We start from the raw sequence: 19,743 nt of genomic DNA on the forward strand, positions 1-19,743 counted from the left end.
ACCCCATGTAGCTGCTACTAGCCATGTGTGGCTATTTCAATTAAAATTGAATACAAATTAAAAATCCAGTTCCTAAATCCAGTAGCCACATTTCAAGGGCTGCATGTGGCTAGCGAGGATCCTATTGGACAATACAGGTAGAGAACATTTCTATCCCTGTAGTTAGTTCTATTGGACAGCGTGGGGCTGGAGGGCCAAACGAGCACACTGAATCCATGATTTGGTTATGTGCCATTCTGTGTGGGTCACAAAGCTCCTAAAAGCTTTCAGGCACCTGGGTATATGACCAAGTACCAATATCCAGCACTTGTGCTCACCTAAGGACAAACACTGCTTCACAAGACAAGAGAAAACCAGTATGTATAGTTAAGTCTTCAGATGATTGCTTTATTTACATTCTGACTGAACCACAAAAAAGACAAAAGGTACTTCAGAGTTTCCAATGCCCTTATGGCTGGTAGAATGGATACCACATCAGAAGAGCAACCTAGCTTCTTTTTTAAAATACATAATTCTGAAGTTTTGTTTATGTTTTTAATTGGTAACATGTTCCCATAGTTCAAAAGCCAAAAGGCACAAAGGTATTCAGAGAAAAGTCACACTTGTCCGATTCTCCACCCTCATCCCTCCCTAAAGGTAACCAAACGCTACTGTTTTCTTTCCTAACCTTTAAGGGATGGGCAATGCACCCAAGCACAGTGAATTATCTGTGTTTATCTCTTTTTTATTTATTTTTTTAGCATAGGATACATTCTGTTTTGTCTTTGCTTTTTTTTTTTTTCAGTCAAATCCATATCGTTCCCTGGACTTTGACTCTTCCTTCACCGCTGTCTCTTGGTTCTTCTAGCACCTCTTTTATTAGCCATTGATCTCTCCTTGCTCACACGTACCTTTCTCTTTTAACTAACTCCCTGCATGGTTCTGGGGTCCCTACTCCATCCTGTGTTACCGGATTTATCTTCCTAATGCACCATGGTGATTATTCTTCTCCCCTGCTCTAAACCCTTCAGTAGCTCCCTTTGTCCTCCCAACAAAGCCCAAGATGCTTGCCTGAATTCCATGGCCCATCCCAACCTGCCCACCCCACCCTCCTGTCCACACATGTTCATGCCCTCCCCCCTCACCTTTGTATTGGGCATTCCACTGGCTTCATGTGCCTCTCCCGAGTCCCCCCCTTTTCCAAATCCTGCCCTTTTTTTCCCAAAGACCTGCTCAAAAGCCACTTCCTCCATGAAGTCTTCCTCCCTCAGATTCCAGCTACAAATGGTCTCTCCCTTCCTGGCCCAGGCAGAGCATTGAGTATGTTTCTCTTTGTTCTGGAGTTATTTGTTTCTGTCTCACACTCCCTACCAGATGGGAGGTTTTACAGGGCAAGGATTATGTTTATCTTACACACTTTGTGCATCCTTCACTTAACTTAAATCAATGTTGGTGCATCCTGTCTGTAACATCTAATACACAGCTGTTGGATGAATGGTGAGCCTGGTGTTAAGAGGACAGTGTTTGCACATTTCAGGGCTCCAAAAAGTTTCTGCAAGCAAGGCCTTTATTCTCTCTGCTGAAAATACCAAATTGCTCTTCTTCTATTGAGTTGCTCATACAAAATCTGATCATTTGGTGTAAACAGGAAATCCATTCACTAATAAGCATACTTGGGGGGGGGCACCTGGCTGGCTCAGTCCGTGGAGACATGCAACTCTTGATCTCCAGGTTGTGAGTTCAAGCCCCACGTTGGGTGTGGAGATTACTTAAAAATAAAATCCTTAAAAAAAAAAAAAAGAAAAGAATTCTCGGAACAAGGGTGACATGCCATTATGCTGCTTGGGAGTATATATACACTGAAAAAAAAAAGCCTTTTCATCAAGCAAGGAGAGAGCTAGACACATTAAAAGCATTGTGATTGATATATTGTATTTTGTGAAATATGTTTCATTTATGCAATAGCTGGCTGAAGTTAAGGTTTAAATTTAAAAAGATTTACCTGTTAGTAGCTGCGTGTAGTAACTATCTAACATTCGGGGACATTACAATGTATGTAACTCTTCAGAGAACCAAGAAAAGCTCTGTCTTTTGAGGTCAACAGTAAGTGAACTGACTAGCCAGCGACCCCTGGTAATGCCTGGGCCACCCGCATATACTGACACCATTGTGTATATACTTTAATGTCTTTAAGAGTTTCAGCATTGAGCTAGAAGTTTAAAGGGTTGGCGTTGAGGTCAATGTGATTGACGTAACGTGTTTGCTTCATGGATCCAGCACATCGGTCTTAAAATACAAATGACAATTCCTGCTCCCCTGTGGATGGGGATACCGAGCTGGCTCTATCTAACTTCTCGCTGGGAAGGAATGGGATGTATTTGCCCAGGTAGGTGGCCACGTGCCTGCGGAAGAAGTGGTAGAGGTGCTTCCTAAACCTCTCCCCAACGAAGGCATAGATGATGGGGTTGACGCAGCAGTGTGTGTAGGCGATCACCTCCGTCACCTGCATGGCCACGTCCAGCTGTTTGCTCTGCTCACAACTGGTCTCAAAGAAGATCGTTTGAAAAGCCGAGAGGAGGAGGACCAGGTTGTAGGGTGTCCAGAAAATGAAAAAGACCACCATGATGACAAAAATGAGCCGGATGGCCTTGTACTTTTTCTTACTGGGGCATCTCAGCAGCGTTTTAATAATTCCAGAGTAGCAGACAACCATGATGAGCAGAGGCAGAATGAGACCCAGGATATTCATTCTCAGAGCATGGAAACGCTTCCATCTGTCTTCTTGGTCTTCTGGGTAAATAGGCGAGCAGACAAACTGTTGGGCCTCTTTTTGGGATTCATGGAAGATAAATTCAGGGAGGGCTGCTAGCCCTGCCAGGCCCCAAGTGAGAACACTTGTGATGACACCAAAAGTGACAGTCCGGGCTCGAAGGGCAAACACGGCATGGACGATGGCCAGGTACCGGTCTATGGTCAGCAGGATGATGAAAAAGATCTCACTGTATAAGCCCATGTAATAAAGCCCAGAGAGAAGCTTACACATGGAAGGGCCAAAAACCCATTCATTCGACTCAGTATAGTGAATCCAGAACACCAGGGTGAATAGAAAGAGCAAGTCAGAAATGGCCAAATTGAGCAGAAAGATGTTGGTCATAATCCAGAGCCTCTTGTATTTCGCAAGGATCACCACCACCACCACATTGCCCAGCAGACCAACCACAAACACCAGGGAATACAGTGGGGGCAAGAATTGGGCTCCTAGCTGCTTGATGTTGACTTTTTCACATGGCAGTGAATTCTCATAGTCGAACACTGTAGTCTCAACAGACTCATCCATGGTCTTCATCACAGCCGTGAAGGCCTCCATTATTTTGTCCCTGTGATAGAAAAACAACAACAAACACCAACCACACAATTAGGCACAATCACTCTTGGTGAGCCACACCCATTGATTTATCCTTTTACCCACGAAACCACATGTGATTAAACAGCCTAGACATTTAAAGTTTCTTCAGCATGTATTTCAAAGGTTATGTCGGAGATGCTGGGGTGGGGAGAGGTGCCAGGAACAAAAAACGTGAAGTTTTGAAAGTCAGCACAATTCAGAATGGGAAAAGAAACAGAAATGTGACGGATGGTGGTGAAGAATGGGGATGTTGGTTTCTGCAAGCATTTGGAGGAAATACATGGCAGGAAAAGCAGGCTGGGGAATGAGAACAATAATATTATGCTGATTATTATTGCTGTATCTTTCCAGGCATTTTGAATTTTATGTTTTATAGTTTATATATGACTTTCAAAATCAGCTTCCCTATTTAAAAACCAAACGCTTATAATAATAATAATAATAGCGATTGTTATTATTACAAATAACTTCCTCTCTCTGTGGCCCCTTAACAAGGTTCTATTCATCATAGCTCATGGGGAAATTGAACCTTGAAGAAATTTAGTAATTTACCCCAAATCCTCTAACAAGTAAATATAAAAGTTCAGGCTAGGTCTTCAGTATCTATGAACAACTTTTTTCTCAGTAGATTCTAACGCAGTCATTTTCAAGTTTAACTTTTGAAGACTTCACCATCATAATTATTATTAACTAGTGTAATACTTACAGTTCTAAGCTGTTTCCCTTTACCGGCTCCTGATAATGTTGAGATAAGCCAGCCTTGTGCCAACAGCAAACCCCTTGGAGTTCCTCCTTCATAAAGGGACTGGGGGGAGGGATAGGCCAATGGAATTTCTTCGCAGATTTGGTATTTTTTAAACTAGGATCCCTAAGGCCAGTGGCTGCTTTTCTTAAGATTACAGACTTCAGGGGCACCTGGGTGGCTCAGTTGGTTAAGCGACTGCCTTCGGCTCAGGTCATGATCCTGGAGTCCCTGGATCGAGTCCCGCATCGGGCTCCCTGCTTGGCAGGGAGTCTGCTTCTCCCTCTGACCCTCCCCACTCTCATGTGCTCTCTCTCATTCTCTCTCTCTCAAATAAATAAATAAAATCTTTAAAAAAAAAAAAAAAAGATTACAGACTTCACTGGAGAAGAAGGAGTTCCACAGAGGACAGTGAATCCCGGCACTGTTTCCTTGGAAGAAGTCCTACAGACTTTCTCTTTTCTCTGAGGAAGGGACAAGTGTGAGGACATGAATATAGGTCAATGGGCATTTCTCAAGGTAAGTCTTAGTAATGCAATTGTTGGAGCCAATGGTAAGGCATTATCTTTGATTCTTAATAGAATACTGGGACCCCAGTGGTCAGCACCCGTCAGGGTCTTGTGTAGTCAAAGAGAGAATGGATGTGGGCTGGAGCCGTTCCCAGCCACTCTTCTCACCAGCTGCAGGACTTGGGCAAAAAGTTAGCTTTGAGCCTCATTTACTCATCCCCAAATGAGGATCATGATACCACTTGAAGTTATGTTCAGGATCAAATAAGATTAAAAAAAAAACTTTAAAACTGGTAGGAAGTGGGACTGAAAGAAAAGCAACGAGAAGCCATTTCATATAAAATTAGGGAGGAAGTTGGGTCTCTTGGATAGAACTTGATCTATTTCTGTGACTCTGCCCTAGTACATCCCACTGATCAATAACACATCTAGGCTTTTGAGGTGGAAGATGGGACTGAAAACAAATGATTTGTATGATCTTATCAGCATTCTCATTCCTAATGGCATAATTCACAGTCGCTGAGAAAAAAATGCCCATTATTTTGTCTGTTACATATTCACAATCACAGAGAGCATCCCTCTCTAAATTTTAGTGGCTAAAGCAAAAAAAAAAAGAAGAAGAACAGAGCTGCTTGCTCCAGAGAGCAAAAGTATAGTAGCCTCCACTTAATTATTTCATTATCTTTCCTTTTCTCTGAGACGGATCTAAAAACAAGTCAAAGTAAAAAAAAAAATCACTAAGGTTTTGTTCGACTTGATGATCATGTCTTTAATTCATGTGTCACTTTCAACATGACCATGATAAAATTATAGAATCTTTTTGGGGACTCTAGAGTGCAACGCACAGGAAAACATACAGGTTCTCTGGCGTCAGAAGCCAAGTCCTTGACTACTAGTTACATGGGTCCAAGATATGAAAACTGAAATGGTTTTTGGTCCAAATCAAAATGAATATTTCAGTCTGAAATAGTCAAGAGGTTTGAATTAAGCTCTTAAAAATGTCTTTTTGCATTTTGGAAATATGGTACAATAAGAGTAAGCAGACAAACAGACAAACCAATAATAAAGAAAGGCAAAAAACCTAAAAGTAAAAACCACCCCAAATTCCCTCATGCAGTTTACCACTAGTAATGTTTCTCTATGCAGATATGCATACATGGATACAAGTTTTACCAAGAAAATGAGTTCACACTCTTTTAGCTGGTCCACTAAAATTGCTCACAGTACAACTCAGCTGTGCCACATGATGAAGTTCCTTTAGTCACCAAAACAATTTAGATCTTACCAACTTTCCACTGGGAAGCAGGAAAAAGGATTCACAATTTTAGTCCAAAGTGGTTTAATCTTAGCCTGACCCATTCATTTGAAGGATGACTTTGGTTTTGCTCATCCTCTTTACATTCCCAGCTTCTTAATTTGGGTTTCTTATCTTCTCTCATTGGTCCTTTCTAAGATGGCAGTGGAGATATGGGGGAGGGGCCAGCATGGGCAGAGGGGGAAGAGGGTCTCCTGTTGGTCTTATTTATGTGACTGGTGTCTGCTGAGGAAGGACGACCCAGTCCCAACCCTGAACTTTTGGCTGGCATCTGTTGCTTCGTAGCTAACGGCCTCATGATCCACTCATTCTTAGTCGTGCCTGGGCACAGTGACCTCTCCAGCTCTGGCTGGAATGGAGGACCCTCTCTGTTCCTGCCACATCATCAGGCTTAGGGCCCAGGCTAAGCATCTTCTCCAGAACTGGCAGGCACCTAGACAGACATACTGCTCCTTGACTCCATGTCCATGCCAGGTACAAACTAAGGGACACTCAAGGGTACAAACTAAATTATTTTTCTGCCTGCCCACCAGCTTAACCGTGCTGGCCATCCATGAGAATAAGGAAGTGACTTGCAGAGAGACATCCTCTCGGAGAGCCCCCCTCAGTCTATCAAACAGCGCTTCACACCCCCACCTCTGGTCAAAGCCTGGGTGGGGAAGATAGGAACCTATGTGCATGACTGCTTCCTTTTGTGACCTTTGACTCTTCTCTCACAATTCCTGGAGTCAGAAGGAGAGGAGCCCGCCCCCTTCCCCCCAAATCTTCAATTTTTAGTGTGTAATATGTAATGGATACCTCTCTATGGGAACAAACAGAGTTCTATATTCACCAATTTAAAATTTTAATGAATGTTGCAAGGCTGAATTGAGAATAAACATCTAGAATTAGAAATAATTCTCTCTCTCTTTTTGAAGATTTTATTTATTTATTTGAGAGAGAGAATGAGCAGAGAGGAGGGGCAGAGGGAGAGAGAGAGAGAAGCAGACTCCCTGCTGAACAGGAAGCCCGACGCGGGGCTCGATTCCAGGACCCTGAGATCATGACCTGAGCTGAAACCCAGAGTCCGACCCTTAGCTGACTGAGCCACCCAGGCACCCCTAGAGATGCTTCTTTAGAAAATAGATTGAAGTTTGGAATGCCATTTTAATCATCAAAAAAAAAAGTAAATGATGCCCCCCAGTGCTAGTGAGGTTGGAGTGACCCTGGAGCAATTATGCACTCCTGATGCAACATAACTTGGTTCGGTAAGTTTAGGAAATCTTGTGCGGAACAAGAACCAATAAGATACACATGGCTTTGATCCAGGGGTTCTAGAGCGGAAGAATTTACCCTAAGGGGAAGAAATCCACCAAACCAAAACAGGATGTTTATTGTGGCCTCATTTTCATGATGGAAAGAAACAATGAAATGGCAACAGTTTAAATGCTTGACAAGTGAAGGAGACTTTGGATAAATTGTAGTCCACTTATGACAATAGATTATTATGTAGTCATTAATAAAACTAGTTTTGGAGGGGCGCCTGGGTGGCTCAATCAGTTAAGCGTCTGCCTTCGGCTCAGGTCATGATCCCAGGGTCCTGGGATGGAGCCCCGCATTGGGCTCCCTGCTCAGCAGGGAGTCTGCTTCTCCCTCCGTCTGCCTCTTCCCCGCTGCTCATGCTCTCTCACACGTGCTCTCTCTCTCTCTCAAATAAATAAAACCTAAAAAAAAAAAAAAGCTAGTTTTGGAGGGGCACCTGGGTGGCTCAGTCCATTAAGCTTAAGTGTCGGACTCTTGATTTCAGCTCAGATCATGATTTTAGGGTCCTGAGATTGAGCCCAGTGTTGAGCTCCGTGCTGGGTGTGGAGCCTGCTTAAGATTCTCTCTCTTCCTCTCCGTCTGCCCCACTTTCTCCCTCTCTTAAAAAAAAAAGGGGGGGGGCAAATAATGAAAACAGTTGTAGAAAGGAAGTGGATGATCATGTTTAAAGTTGCAAGATATGGAATTTTTAAATATTTGCTTAGCCATTAAACTATAATGAAAAGCGAGTGCCTTCTAGCAGGTGCTGCTGGAGATCTGGCAAACACATTTTCTAAAGGTAACTGGGTTGAAAACGTGGGCAAATTGCAAGATGAAGAGTTTAGTCATCAGAACCTGAAACCGCAAACTGAGATCTAAGAAACTCAGAGTGGAAGTCACACTAGGTAGAGCATTTGAATTTTGTTTTAAAGATCTTAATGTTTGGTTCTCGTCGATCTTGGGTGGAATTAACGTAAAACCACCAGACTGGGGGAGGGGAGATTTCTCTTAGAGATTTCTCTTTAGGTCTTGAGACCTGAACTGGCCAGCCTCCACGGAAGACTGGAAAGCCCTTCAGATGACCTGGCGCCCACCTGCATGTGGATATGTGCGCTGTGTAGACACTGGCTCCCAGAATGTTTCCAAATTATCTGGTTTGTGACACTGTCACCCGCCCCCCCCCCATTTTCCTCCTTCCTACTCTGTGAGTCTTAGTGCTTTTGGCAGATGCTGAAGTTGGAGGATAACCACGGAGCCCTGCTCTTCTCTTGCTGCCCCAGATATTCAACCTATGTGACTGGACTCTGCGTTTAGATGTCCCTGAGTAAACATGGGTTTACAGTAATTCACACCTCTTTGCCTTTGAAGAAGTGGAGACTACTTCCCTGCACCCTCGAACACCTCCCCAGATGCAAGCTGGAGCTTCTCCTAATGAGTCAACTCAGAGACGCTTGTTAAACTCCAAAGACATCCCAAATAAAACCAGTGAGCTGTGACCCCAATTCCTTCATCTCGAGCACCAGCCCACACAGTGCCTCTGAATGGAAGAAATACTCATTTTTCAGCCTGGATCAAATAATGCATAATACGGTCAAACTCTTTGATGCATTTTTTTTCCTTATTGTCGACAACCACCTGTGAAGGGACAAAATAGTGGGAAGAAAATGGTCTCTGAGTTCAGGAAGTTTACTTTCTTTACACATAAACCAATGTGAGGTAAGAGTCAATGATAATTGAGTCTTCCTTAGGCCAAGCACTTTACATATGTTTGTTTGATCTCACAACTTTGCAAGGTAGGTTTGTATATCCCCGGATTTTACAGATGAGCAGACAGAGGCTTGGCAAGGCTCGGTCACTCGCCTGAGGCTATTCTGTGCACGGCAGAGCTGAGACTTGATCCTGTGTCCTTTTGCCCTAAAGCCCACACTGTCATTGCCTTGGGGTTCCATTTAGTGAGGACCTCCACATCCCAAGATTGCATGAATGTTTATATATAGTCTGGTATTTTGTGGTTCAATATTTCCTACATATAAATCTCTAATCCATTTTTTAAAGATTTTATTTATTTATTTGACAGAGAGAGACACAGTGAGAGAGGGAACACAAGCAGGGGGGTGGGAGAGGGAGAAGCAGGCTTCCCGCCGAGCAGGGAGCCCAATGTGGGGCTCGATCCCAGGACCCTGGGATCATGACCTGAGCCGAAGGCAGACGCTTAACTGACTGAGCCACCCAGGCGCCCCTCTAACTCACTTTTAATTGAGTTTGATCGATGGCATGAAAGGCATTTCCATTTCCCTTCTCTATAAATGGGTGAATAACCACTCAGGCTCAAAACATCACCTTTGTTATATATTCTTTAATATTCCTGATTCTGTTTGTGTACTTTACATTCCACTCCTCTGATCTCCGATTTTGGTGCCAGAAACACTCTTTTCATTATTTGGATGTATTAGGTCTTTTATGTAGATTGTCTGATTATGTGGCTCTCTTTCATTATTCATTTTCAAATGTGTCTTATCTGTAGAGGCTTCTGTCCTATTAGATAAACCTTAGGATCATTTGGTTAATTACTTATAAAGACATAATTTTGAATGGAATTGTATTACATTTATAAATAAATTTAGGGAGAATTGTTAACTTTACAATATCAAGTTTTTGTATCTGGGAACATGATATGTGTACTTACTGTACTTACTATAGTTCTTTTAGTTATCAGTCTTGCACATTTCTTACTGTTTTTATCTATCTGGTTTTGGTTTTTTACTTACTACGAATGAGATATTATTTTCCCTAATGAATTTTCTAATCAATGGTTGATATGTAGGAAAGAAAATTACTTTTTTTTTTAAAAGCTTATCACCTTACTGATTTTTAAAAATAATTTCCTTTAGGACTTTTAGATAGATAATCACATTAGCTGTGAAACAGGGCTGACATTAATTATAACCTCCTTGTTCATATTCCTCCTTTGTTTTTCTCACCTTGTTGCTTTGGATGAAATTTACACAATGATGTTAAGTAACAGTGGTTCCTGATTTTAATGGGACATGATCCCCCCCCCCCAGGTCTTTCAAAGACCCCGAAGCACAGACTAATTAACAGTCCCTTCATTGTCCTCTAGGATGGTCTAATGTTGATCAAAGCTCTTAAGAATTTCAGTAAGGCTCTCCAAGAGTGGATGGCAATTTAAAAACTAAATCACTGGACATAAGCCTGAAAAAAAGTAAAAATAGGAGACTTTCTGAATACTTGGGGTCTTTAGGGGATGAGAAAATTAACATTTCTTTTGAGTTATACCTGTTTAATATTTTTCCCACAAACTTATTTCATATGATTTACTTATCACGACAGCTGTGGGAGGTAGATGTTTTTATTATTCTTATTTTATGGCTAAAAAAAAAAAAACTGAGTTCAGGAAAAAGAAAAACTGAGCTCAGAGCAATTCCATAACTTACGATCACACAGAGAGCAAATGGCTGAGTTGGGACTTAAGCCCATGTGTTCCTGACTCAAAGAAACCTAGGCTCTCTAGAGCCACACCTGCCCATCAGCATCCACTCACTGGGTGGGGACCTTCGGTGAGACAGCGAACACCTTTCCCAGTTTCGGCATCACTTCCTCACTGTGGACGTTTACCGTATGTGAAAGTCATGACCCCCCAAATCTCCCCCAGTCCCACATCCCTGTAGCATCAGTGCTACAGCCTGGAGTCTATCTATGCAGCCAAAGCCAGAGATACTCTGAGCTGATCATTTGCAATATTTCTCAGGCTTGTCTGAATGCTTTTAGAAGTAAATATCAACAAGCTCTAGTCAGATGGGTGAAAAAAGATATTGCTAATTTAAGATCCATTTTATAACAAAACTCCACTAAAATGGAAATCCGTTATGCTGCTAACGGAGAGTACTGATCCTTGACAATAGGCGGAGTTCGGTTAAAATCAGGCATGTCTGATAGAAAACCACAAGCTGAATGATATCCCAGTTTAGTGAAGTCACTAATCTGGATTTTATGTGCGTGCGTGCGTGTGTGTGTGTGCATGCTCTTGTGTGTGTATGTGTGAGTGCTTTGTCTCTTTGAGGGGATCAGCCTCTCAGGGGAACTTGATAAATCATCCAAAGAATATAGAGAAGAGAGCAGGTGTAAAGTCACTGCCTGCCACTCTGACTCTACCTGCCCATCTGGAAGAGCCCTGCCCACAGATGACTCCTAGTGGTGATCATTCCTGCAAGAACCACCTGGTGTTAAGATCAAGTCCTGTGCCCAAGACCCTAGATACTTTTGACTTCATTGGTATCTGGTGCCAAGGGAATCCATAACTATAAGATTTTCTTTCTTATGTATCCCTCGTCCTCTTCAGTGTAAGATAATGATTCATTACTGTGTCTGAAGAAATGACTATGTGACCTAGAACAAGTAACCTCTCTGTGTCTCAGAATTCTTAGGTGCAACATGGTGATGAGAAGTGTTACTGCCTCATGGGGCTCCTCAGCCATTCATATTAGCACCTATGATAGGCAAGGGGACACAGGAAACGTCACAGAACAGAACAGACCAAACTTCCTGACTTCATGGAACTTATTTTCTAGTTGGGGACACAGAGAATAAATAACTAAAAACTACAGGGTCTCAGATGGTCATGAGTGCTACAGAGAGAGATGAAGTAGGAGATGGGGAAAGGGAATAAGGTGGGGTTGGAGGTGGGCACTTTTAAATTGGACGGGGGGGTGGTCAATAAGGAGCCCACTGAGAAAAGACTTGGGGGAAGTGAGAGAATGAATTGGAGAGGTATCTGAGGGATGAGAGCCCCAGGCAGAGAAATAGCAAGTACAAATGTCCTGTGATGGCAAAGTGCCTGGATATGTTCTTAGAAGAGCAAGAAGCCTAGTGTGGCCAGAGGTGGAGTGAGGGGTGAGTATCCAGAGAAAGTGTCAGAGAGATGTGGGGGAGTGGTGGGCAGGGGTTCAGTGTAGCTGTGCAGCCACTGAAGAATTTTGGCTTTTCTCTGAATGGGGTGAGGACCAATGGAGAGTTTCCATTGAAGGTGTGACATGATCCAATTTACATTTTATAAAACTGCTCTGGCGGGAGTGGAGAATAGACTATGGAGAATAGTCTATGGAGGAGAATAAACTATGGAATTAAATTTGGAAACAGGGGACCAGTAAGGAGCCTGCCATGATAATCTAGGCAAGATGTGATACTGGATTGGACATGGTAGTAGGAGTAGAAAGGCAAGAAGTAGACAGATTCAGCATAATGCAGAAGGTAGCACCAAAGGATGTGTTGACAGATTGGATGTGAGTGAGAAATGGTCAAGGCTTAGAGGCTCCAAGAGTCTTGACCTGCACGACTGGAAGGATGGAGTTGCCATCAGCTGGGATAAAGAAGGCTGGGGCATGTCAAGTCCGAGATGCCTGTGTGCCATCCAAGCGGAGACATCTAGCAAGTAGGCAGTTGGATATATGGCTCCAGGGGAGAGCTCTTGGCTAAAGATCTAAAGTTGACAGTTGTTGTCCTATAGATGGTGTTTTAAGTCATGAAGTGAGTGTGGATAGTAAAGGGTGGCTTTCTCAGGTATATCAAAAATCAGTGGTCAGAGGAACAAGGAGGACACAGCAAGAGAGTCTCAGAAGGAGTGGACAGTAGGAGAAAAACCAAAAGAGCTGGTGTCCCAGAAACCAAGCGAAGAAGGTGTCAAGGAGGGAAGAGTGGTGCGAGGATAACATGAACTAACACATGCGAGAACATCTAGAACATAGAGACAGGCAATTGTATGTCAGTTCTTCTCCCACTCCCACCCATTGACCTTCTTTATCTTTCAAGTTCTCAGGCCTTTCCAAAATTTCTTAGGTTCTTGTCCAACGTAATATAATATGACTTCAGAGGAACAAGTGTCTCTTCCACCTAAACAGAAATGCTTATCTTTCTACAAATATCCAGTCGGTAGTCCATTACCCAAGGTTCTAGGAAACCTACAAAGATTTGGCATCTGATAATATGTTTTAACCGGACTTTTCAGCCTTCATTAAAATCTTTAGTTACTCTAAATGAGGAGTTTGAATTTTTACAAACAAGTTTGGATCTCAACGAAATTAAAGAACCTAATGGGAACCCCGAATTATATTAATCCATTTACTCACTGACATGTCCAATGGAAAGATAATCAGAGGTCGGATTATCTTTCACAAAGACGACAGGTAGTGATAGGTAGAGATAGATGATGATAGATAGATAGATAGATAGATAGATAGATAGATAAATAGATAGATAGATAACAGATAGATGGATGAATTCCCAGAAAACTGAGGACAACCAGGAATCAGGGGGAGTTCTACTGGGCACTTCATTCTGACCACCTCAGGATGCTGAGAAATGATCACTTCCCGTAATCTGCATACAACACTTCCATTAACTTAATCTATATTTATATGAAAGAAATTGTTTTCTTCACAAGGGTAACATTTTTATTTCAAATTACATGCTATTTATGATTGAGTAGGTAATACACACAATCAAAGGGTTCAAAACATAGTACTATGAGAAGATACACAATAAGAAGTCTCATCCTACTTCATCCCTGTACACCTCTTCCACATCAAGAACTGTGAAGGGTCTAAGATCTTACCCTACCTGCAGGCTAACAAGCAAGACTGCCACTTTTTCACAGATACCAGAGGAAGGCACATGACAATTAGATAAGGACAAAGGACTTATAACGGCACAGCAGGCATGTGGCTGGATGTCCTCATTGGTTCTCCATGCTGCCAAGTTGCAGGGGGGCCATGTGGAGTGGCCCAGGAGGCCACTGCACACAGCAGGCTTGCCTCACAGCTGAGGAATGTGAGTGTAGGAACCCCCAAAATTTTACACTGGGTTGACCACAAGCCCGCCCACTCTTTGCCTGGGAGGGAAACATTTCCATATGCAACTATAATCGAATATAAATATATTCTTTAATCTCTTACCCTGTTAGTTGCATAAAAACAGAACATTACATTCATCATCATGCACCTTGCTTTATCCACCTCACAACAGAAGCTTTTCTTATTCTTTGTTACAGCTGTCGAGAATCCATTGTGTGGATATACCAGTTTATTTAGCTAATCCTCTGTAAACAGATACTCTTTGTTATTTCAAATAATGCTGCAATTGATGATCTTACACAGGAAGTTTTTTTTTTTAAAAAAACAAAAACCCAGGGGCACCTGAGTGGTGCTGTAGGTTAAGCGTCCAACTCTTGGTTTCAGCTCAGGTCGTGATTTCAGTGTTACGAGCCCTGTGTCGGTCTCCACACTCATCTCAGAGTCTGCTTGAGATTCTCTCTCCCTCTCCCTCTGCCTCTCCCACTTGTGCTTTCTCTCTCTCTCTAAAATAAATAAATAAATCTTTAAAAAAATAAATAAAAATTAGGGACGCCTGGGTGGCTCAGTCGGTTAAGCGTCTGCCTTCGGCTCAGGTCATGATCTCAGGGTCCTGGGATCGAGTCCCACATCGGGCTGCCTGCTCAGCAAGGAGCCTGCTTCTCCCTCTGCCTGCTACTCCCCCTGCTTGTGCTTCCTCTCTCTCTCCCTACTAAATAAATAAAATCTTTAAAAAATAAATAAATAAATAAATAAATAAATAAATAAATAAATAAAAATTAAAAAACCCCCATCACATGCTAACTTTATGGTCAACTAGAATTACAGGTTAGCACATGACGGGATTTTCAAGTGGTCTGAGACTACATCCAAAGCACTGTGCTAGGTCCCAGTTAAGACATTTAATGTGATAGTTGCCCGACTGAAATGTAGGGGAGAGAAAACCCTACCCAATAAAGATGAGTTGAAGGAGACAGAGGCGTCCATCCACCCAAGAGAAAAGACACTGCACGTAGGAAAGAGAGCAAGATACTGGTGTGTAGATGAGAATCAGAACGTGATTCACATCAGTGCCCTCCAGAACCTGCAAGAGGTCATTCCAAGAGGCAAGTTCAAACACTACATAAGAAAGAGCTTGAACGGGATTACCCAAAATGAAATGGGTGCCTTGTGAGTTGCTAAGCAAACTGTGCCTGGAGGCATCCAAGCAGAGGCTGGGACATTGCAGAAGGGGATTTCCACAGTGAGAAGTTTGACTCCAGTGGTGGTTATCAGCCCGGGCTGCACATGGGAACCATGGGGGGAGGTTTTGAAATCCCAATGCTAGGCTGTACCCCTGAGCAGTTAAATCAGAATTTCTGGAGGTGGGATCCAGGCCCCAGTGATTCTTAAAGCTCCCCCACTCTTGGATGAAGTGACATGAAGTCTCTCCTAAATTTTATGAATCTGTTTTCTGTCTCTGAGTTACATACCCTCCAACCTCCTTAAGCTCAGGTGAGAAGAACAGGGGGAATTTAGGACTAGACTAAAGATTGTCAACACTGTGACACAGCAAGCTAATTCAATTTTAGTCTGTATTAGTAGATCATCCAGAACAAGAGAAATCTACCTACCTGATTCTCCATCTGCTTCTCTACCCAGCTCCCCTTCATTTATCCATCCAATTACCCATCCAACTAGCTACTCAAATTGCTTCCCGCCTATACATTAAGCCAGGCCTTCCTCCCTTTTCACTTCTTTTTTGTTTTGTTTTGTTTTACAGAGAACTTAGAGTAGTCAGAAAAAAAATAATTATCTGGCACTGTGCTGTCCAATAGAACTTTTCAGCAGTGATGTAAATGTTCTGTATCTGTGTTGTTCAACAAGGCGCTACTAGCCAAGTGGCTGTTGGGCATTTGAAATGTGGCTAGTGCTATTGAGAAAGTGAACTTTTCATTTTATTGAAATTCAGTGAATTTAAATTTAAGTAGCCACATGGGGCAGGTAGTCACCATACTGGACAGTGTGGAGCCAGGGACTAGTGTCCATATAATGCCTGACAATAGCTGCTTAATAAAGACTTCTGAAATGGACAGAAGGATGGACCAGAATAATTTTCACTCTGCTTTTTACTGTGCAGACTGCACATTGGAAATACGATGTTTTGTCCCAGGTACCCCATTTTAAGAGGGTTAGTACCCATCTTGAGTACGGGACAGCCTAGGATGATAAAGGTCCAGGAACATCAGAACATCAGCTATAGTTGACAGAACTCGGAATGTTTTGTATGAAAAATACAAGTCTTCTAATTCTCAGATTAATTTTAGTTCCTCTTTTTTGTTTTTGTTTTTGTTTTTTTTGCCAGTATTTGTATCTCTTTGGTCTGGACCAAAGTTTTCTGATCTTTTTATTTTTTTAAAAGATTTAATTTATTTATTTGACAGGGACAGAACGTGTGCACAAGCAGGTGGAGCGGCAGGTAGCGGGAGAGAGAGAATCAGGCTCCCCGCTGAGCAAAGAGCCCAACTGGGGCTTGATTCCAGGACCCTGGGATCATGACCTGAGCCAAAGGCAGACGCTTAACGACTGAGCCACCCAGGTGCCCCTCCTTATGATGTTCTTTTTCTTTTTTTTTTTTAAGATTTTATTTATTTGACAGAGAGAGACACAGCGAGAGAGGGAACACAAGCAGGGGGAGTGGGAGAGGGAGAAGCAGGCTTCCCTCTGAGCAAAGAGCCCAACTGGGGCTTGATTCCAGGACCCTGGGATCATGACCTGAGCCAAAGGCAGACACCCAACTGACTGAGACACCCAGGCACCCGTCTAATCTTTTTAATTCAATTTAATTAATCTTTGAATTAGGCGATGTTTTGGGTCCCTTTGAGATGGAAGAGTCCCTTTGAGATAGACTGATGTGATAGCTTTTCCTGCAGAAGAGGAGGTAGACTCCCCAGAGCACAGCAATCTGACAGCATTGGAGGAGACCACATTCATATGGGGAAGGACTTGCCAGGAACTACCAGGTTCAGAATGGGCTGCCTGGCGAGCCAGGAAGCTCCCTCCCTGGCAACACACAAGAACCTCCCAAGCTTGAAATCATGATTAATGCAATCTTCTTGTTAGCTGCAGACACATCCCAGCACTGTATGTTAGGGCAGCAGGTAGAATTTCACAACGGCCCATAATTATCATGAGTTACTAGAGCAAAGGCTACACCCCTCTTGGAATGTGGTCATTTCGTTTTAAGTGACTTGGTTTTATCCACCTGCCAAATGATTTTGGATATTTTTACCAACATCCTTGTAAAAGATTAGATTTGCTCCTTATATTTCAACATCAGGTGTTTCAAATGTGGTTGAATTTTCGTTGGATACAGGCTGACATGTTATTTAGTTGAAAGAGATGATTGTGAAGAGTATGTTTTCATAGGTAAGGCATGACTATGTGGTCAAAATAACGTGGTTGGGGGGTGTTCAGCATGACCGGAGGGCTCAGCTTCCTGGCCACTGGTACTACCATCCCTACCTGGGTCATGGAGAAAGAACTGCTGACTCTGCCTCCTTTCTAGGTACCACGTTTGTTAGAATGGATATCACACTTTTATATCATTTTTTTGTATTCTGGTATTTTCAGTTGTATATTCTGCACCTTGTTCCATGTGGTTAATAATTGTTGGAAAATGTAATTTGTAGGGGCACCTGGGTGGCGTCCAACTCTTAACTCTTGGTTTCGGCTCAGGTCATGATCTCAGGGTCCTGGGCTCCATGCTCAGCGTGGAGTCTGCTTGAGATTCTCTCTCCCTCTCCCTCTACCCCTCTCACTCATGCTCTCTCTCTCCCAAATAAATATTTTTAAAAATGTATCATTTGTAAAGACTCCAAAATATTGTATAGATATTCATGGTTATATAATCATTGTCTTATCATTGTGTGACCAAGTTGTTCCAGAAATACACTTTTATAAATAATGCAATGAACATCTTTGTTATTTTTAAAATTATTTCCTTAAAGTAAATTTCCCATAGCACAATTTCTACCTGTGATCATATTTCTAAGTCTGTTGATGCATTTTTGCCATATTGCTTCCAGAAAGTGTGTAGCAGTGTATATATTCTTGGCACTCATAGATGATGGTGTGGGTCTCAGCAAGCATCCATCAACACCAAGAAGACAGAAAAGAAAAAAAATTGGCCAATTATATGGGCAAAAGAGATGTCATTATTTTGTAACTAATATTTATTTAATTACTGAGAAATTTTTTTTAACTGTGATTAGTAGTCATTCATATTTCCTTTTCTGTGAATTACCGGTTTGTGCCCTTTACCCGTTTCATTCCGCTAGATACATCTGCTTTTTTCTTATTGAGTCATATAATTCTTACCCCAGGAGAAATAACTCACCCTGCATGGTTCAATGTCATCCTTACCACCTTCTTAAAAGAGTGACAGATTAATACTCCTATCACTTCCACACACCAAAGACGCCATTTTCCCATCACCCTTCCTGGAGACACTTGTCAAACAACAGTTAACTTCCATCCCCATCAATCCAAGTTTTCCCAAAAGATTAGGAGGGATTTCTATCCCTGTCCTCTAGTTACAGGTCCAGGAAAAACAAACAGTCAACCTTGTAAATCCAGACACAAAGACCAAATCCGTTGATTAACTGTTTCATCTCATAGTCTTAGAGTGGATTTTCAATGAACACTTTAAAAATACACACACACACACACACACACACACACACAAACACACACACACACACAAATTATATACAAATGTAATGTATAAATGCATATACACAACACATACATATGTAAATTCTATCTTCACTGACTGTTTCTTACAAGTCAATATCCATAAACACAAAACTATTAAGTGTAATCCTTTTGGAGTGGTCACCTTCTCAACAGTTGAGAATTTATGAAAGCACAGGGAACACACCGGGGGCACAGCCACGTGCATGTTGACTAAAGAGGTATAAAGGGCCAAGTCGGGATGACTGGGAGAAGCAAGCACATCGTGGTAATGGGTGGGAGAAAAGAAAGGAAAATGGGAGAAAAGCAATAAGAAAATGGACATATGCCACAACAAACTTTCCCACTCTGGCCCCACACTACCTACTAAATCGCAGTTGGGCCCCTCTCCTCTGCCTCCTCAATCCAAGAGCACTTCTGGGAGGTACTGCTCCCACCTGCCTAGACCCCTCTCTCCAACTCCTTGTTCCTAGAAACCTGACGGTTTACCCGGAAATAACGTCTAAACTAACAACATCTATTGCATTTAATAAGTTCTTGCCCAGATGAGAACAGAAAAGAAGACAAGCAGTACCTGCTACTTTAGCAAAGTCCGTTATGCATCCAGTGACAGCTAAGGTCTCGCCACTCATGAAATGAAGATACCATCTGATCAGAGACATTAGTAAGGTAGGAAACAATACGGCTTCCTCTTTTAAACAGACTAGCTGCTCAGTTTTGCAAGTTTTCAGAAGATATCAAGTTTGGTACAGTTCTTCTTTTCTACCATTGACATGACATTCTAAAGCAGTTGAGTAATCCTTGAGATGAATTCTGTTGATGTTCAACAGCTATTTTAAGGGTTCTGCATTCTCTTGGCATTGTTCTTTTTTTTTTTTTTTTTTTTCTTCAGAAGGTGGAGATAGTTCTCAAAT

General features: G+C 42.2%; 1 protein-coding gene across 2 annotated transcripts; it reads right to left on the reverse strand.

The window, feature by feature from the left end:
- Nucleotides 1-366: 366 nt before the first annotated feature.
- LOC118545426 (C-C chemokine receptor type 3) lies at nt 367-19,537 on the reverse strand. 2 transcript variants are annotated; one of them, XM_036107641.2, is made up of 2 exons: nt 19,404-19,537; nt 367-3,356 (listed from the first exon to the last, which is right to left on the reverse strand). In XM_036107641.2, exon 2 carries the CDS (start codon nt 3,344-3,346, stop codon nt 2,267-2,269), a length of 1,080 nt encoding a protein of 359 aa, XP_035963534.1. In that variant the 5' UTR covers nt 3,347-3,356; nt 19,404-19,537; the 3' UTR covers nt 367-2,266. The 2 variants fall into 2 exon arrangements, with proteins under 2 accessions (XP_035963534.1, XP_035963535.1); XM_036107642.2 differs by lacking the exon at nt 19,404-19,537 and adding an exon at nt 18,111-18,785.
- Between the last annotated feature and the right edge of the window lie 206 nt (nt 19,538-19,743).

Source organism: Halichoerus grypus, chromosome 1 (genome assembly GCF_964656455.1).
Source record: "Halichoerus grypus chromosome 1, mHalGry1.hap1.1, whole genome shotgun sequence".
In the NCBI taxonomy this organism is placed as follows: domain Eukaryota; kingdom Metazoa; phylum Chordata; class Mammalia; order Carnivora; family Phocidae; genus Halichoerus; species Halichoerus grypus.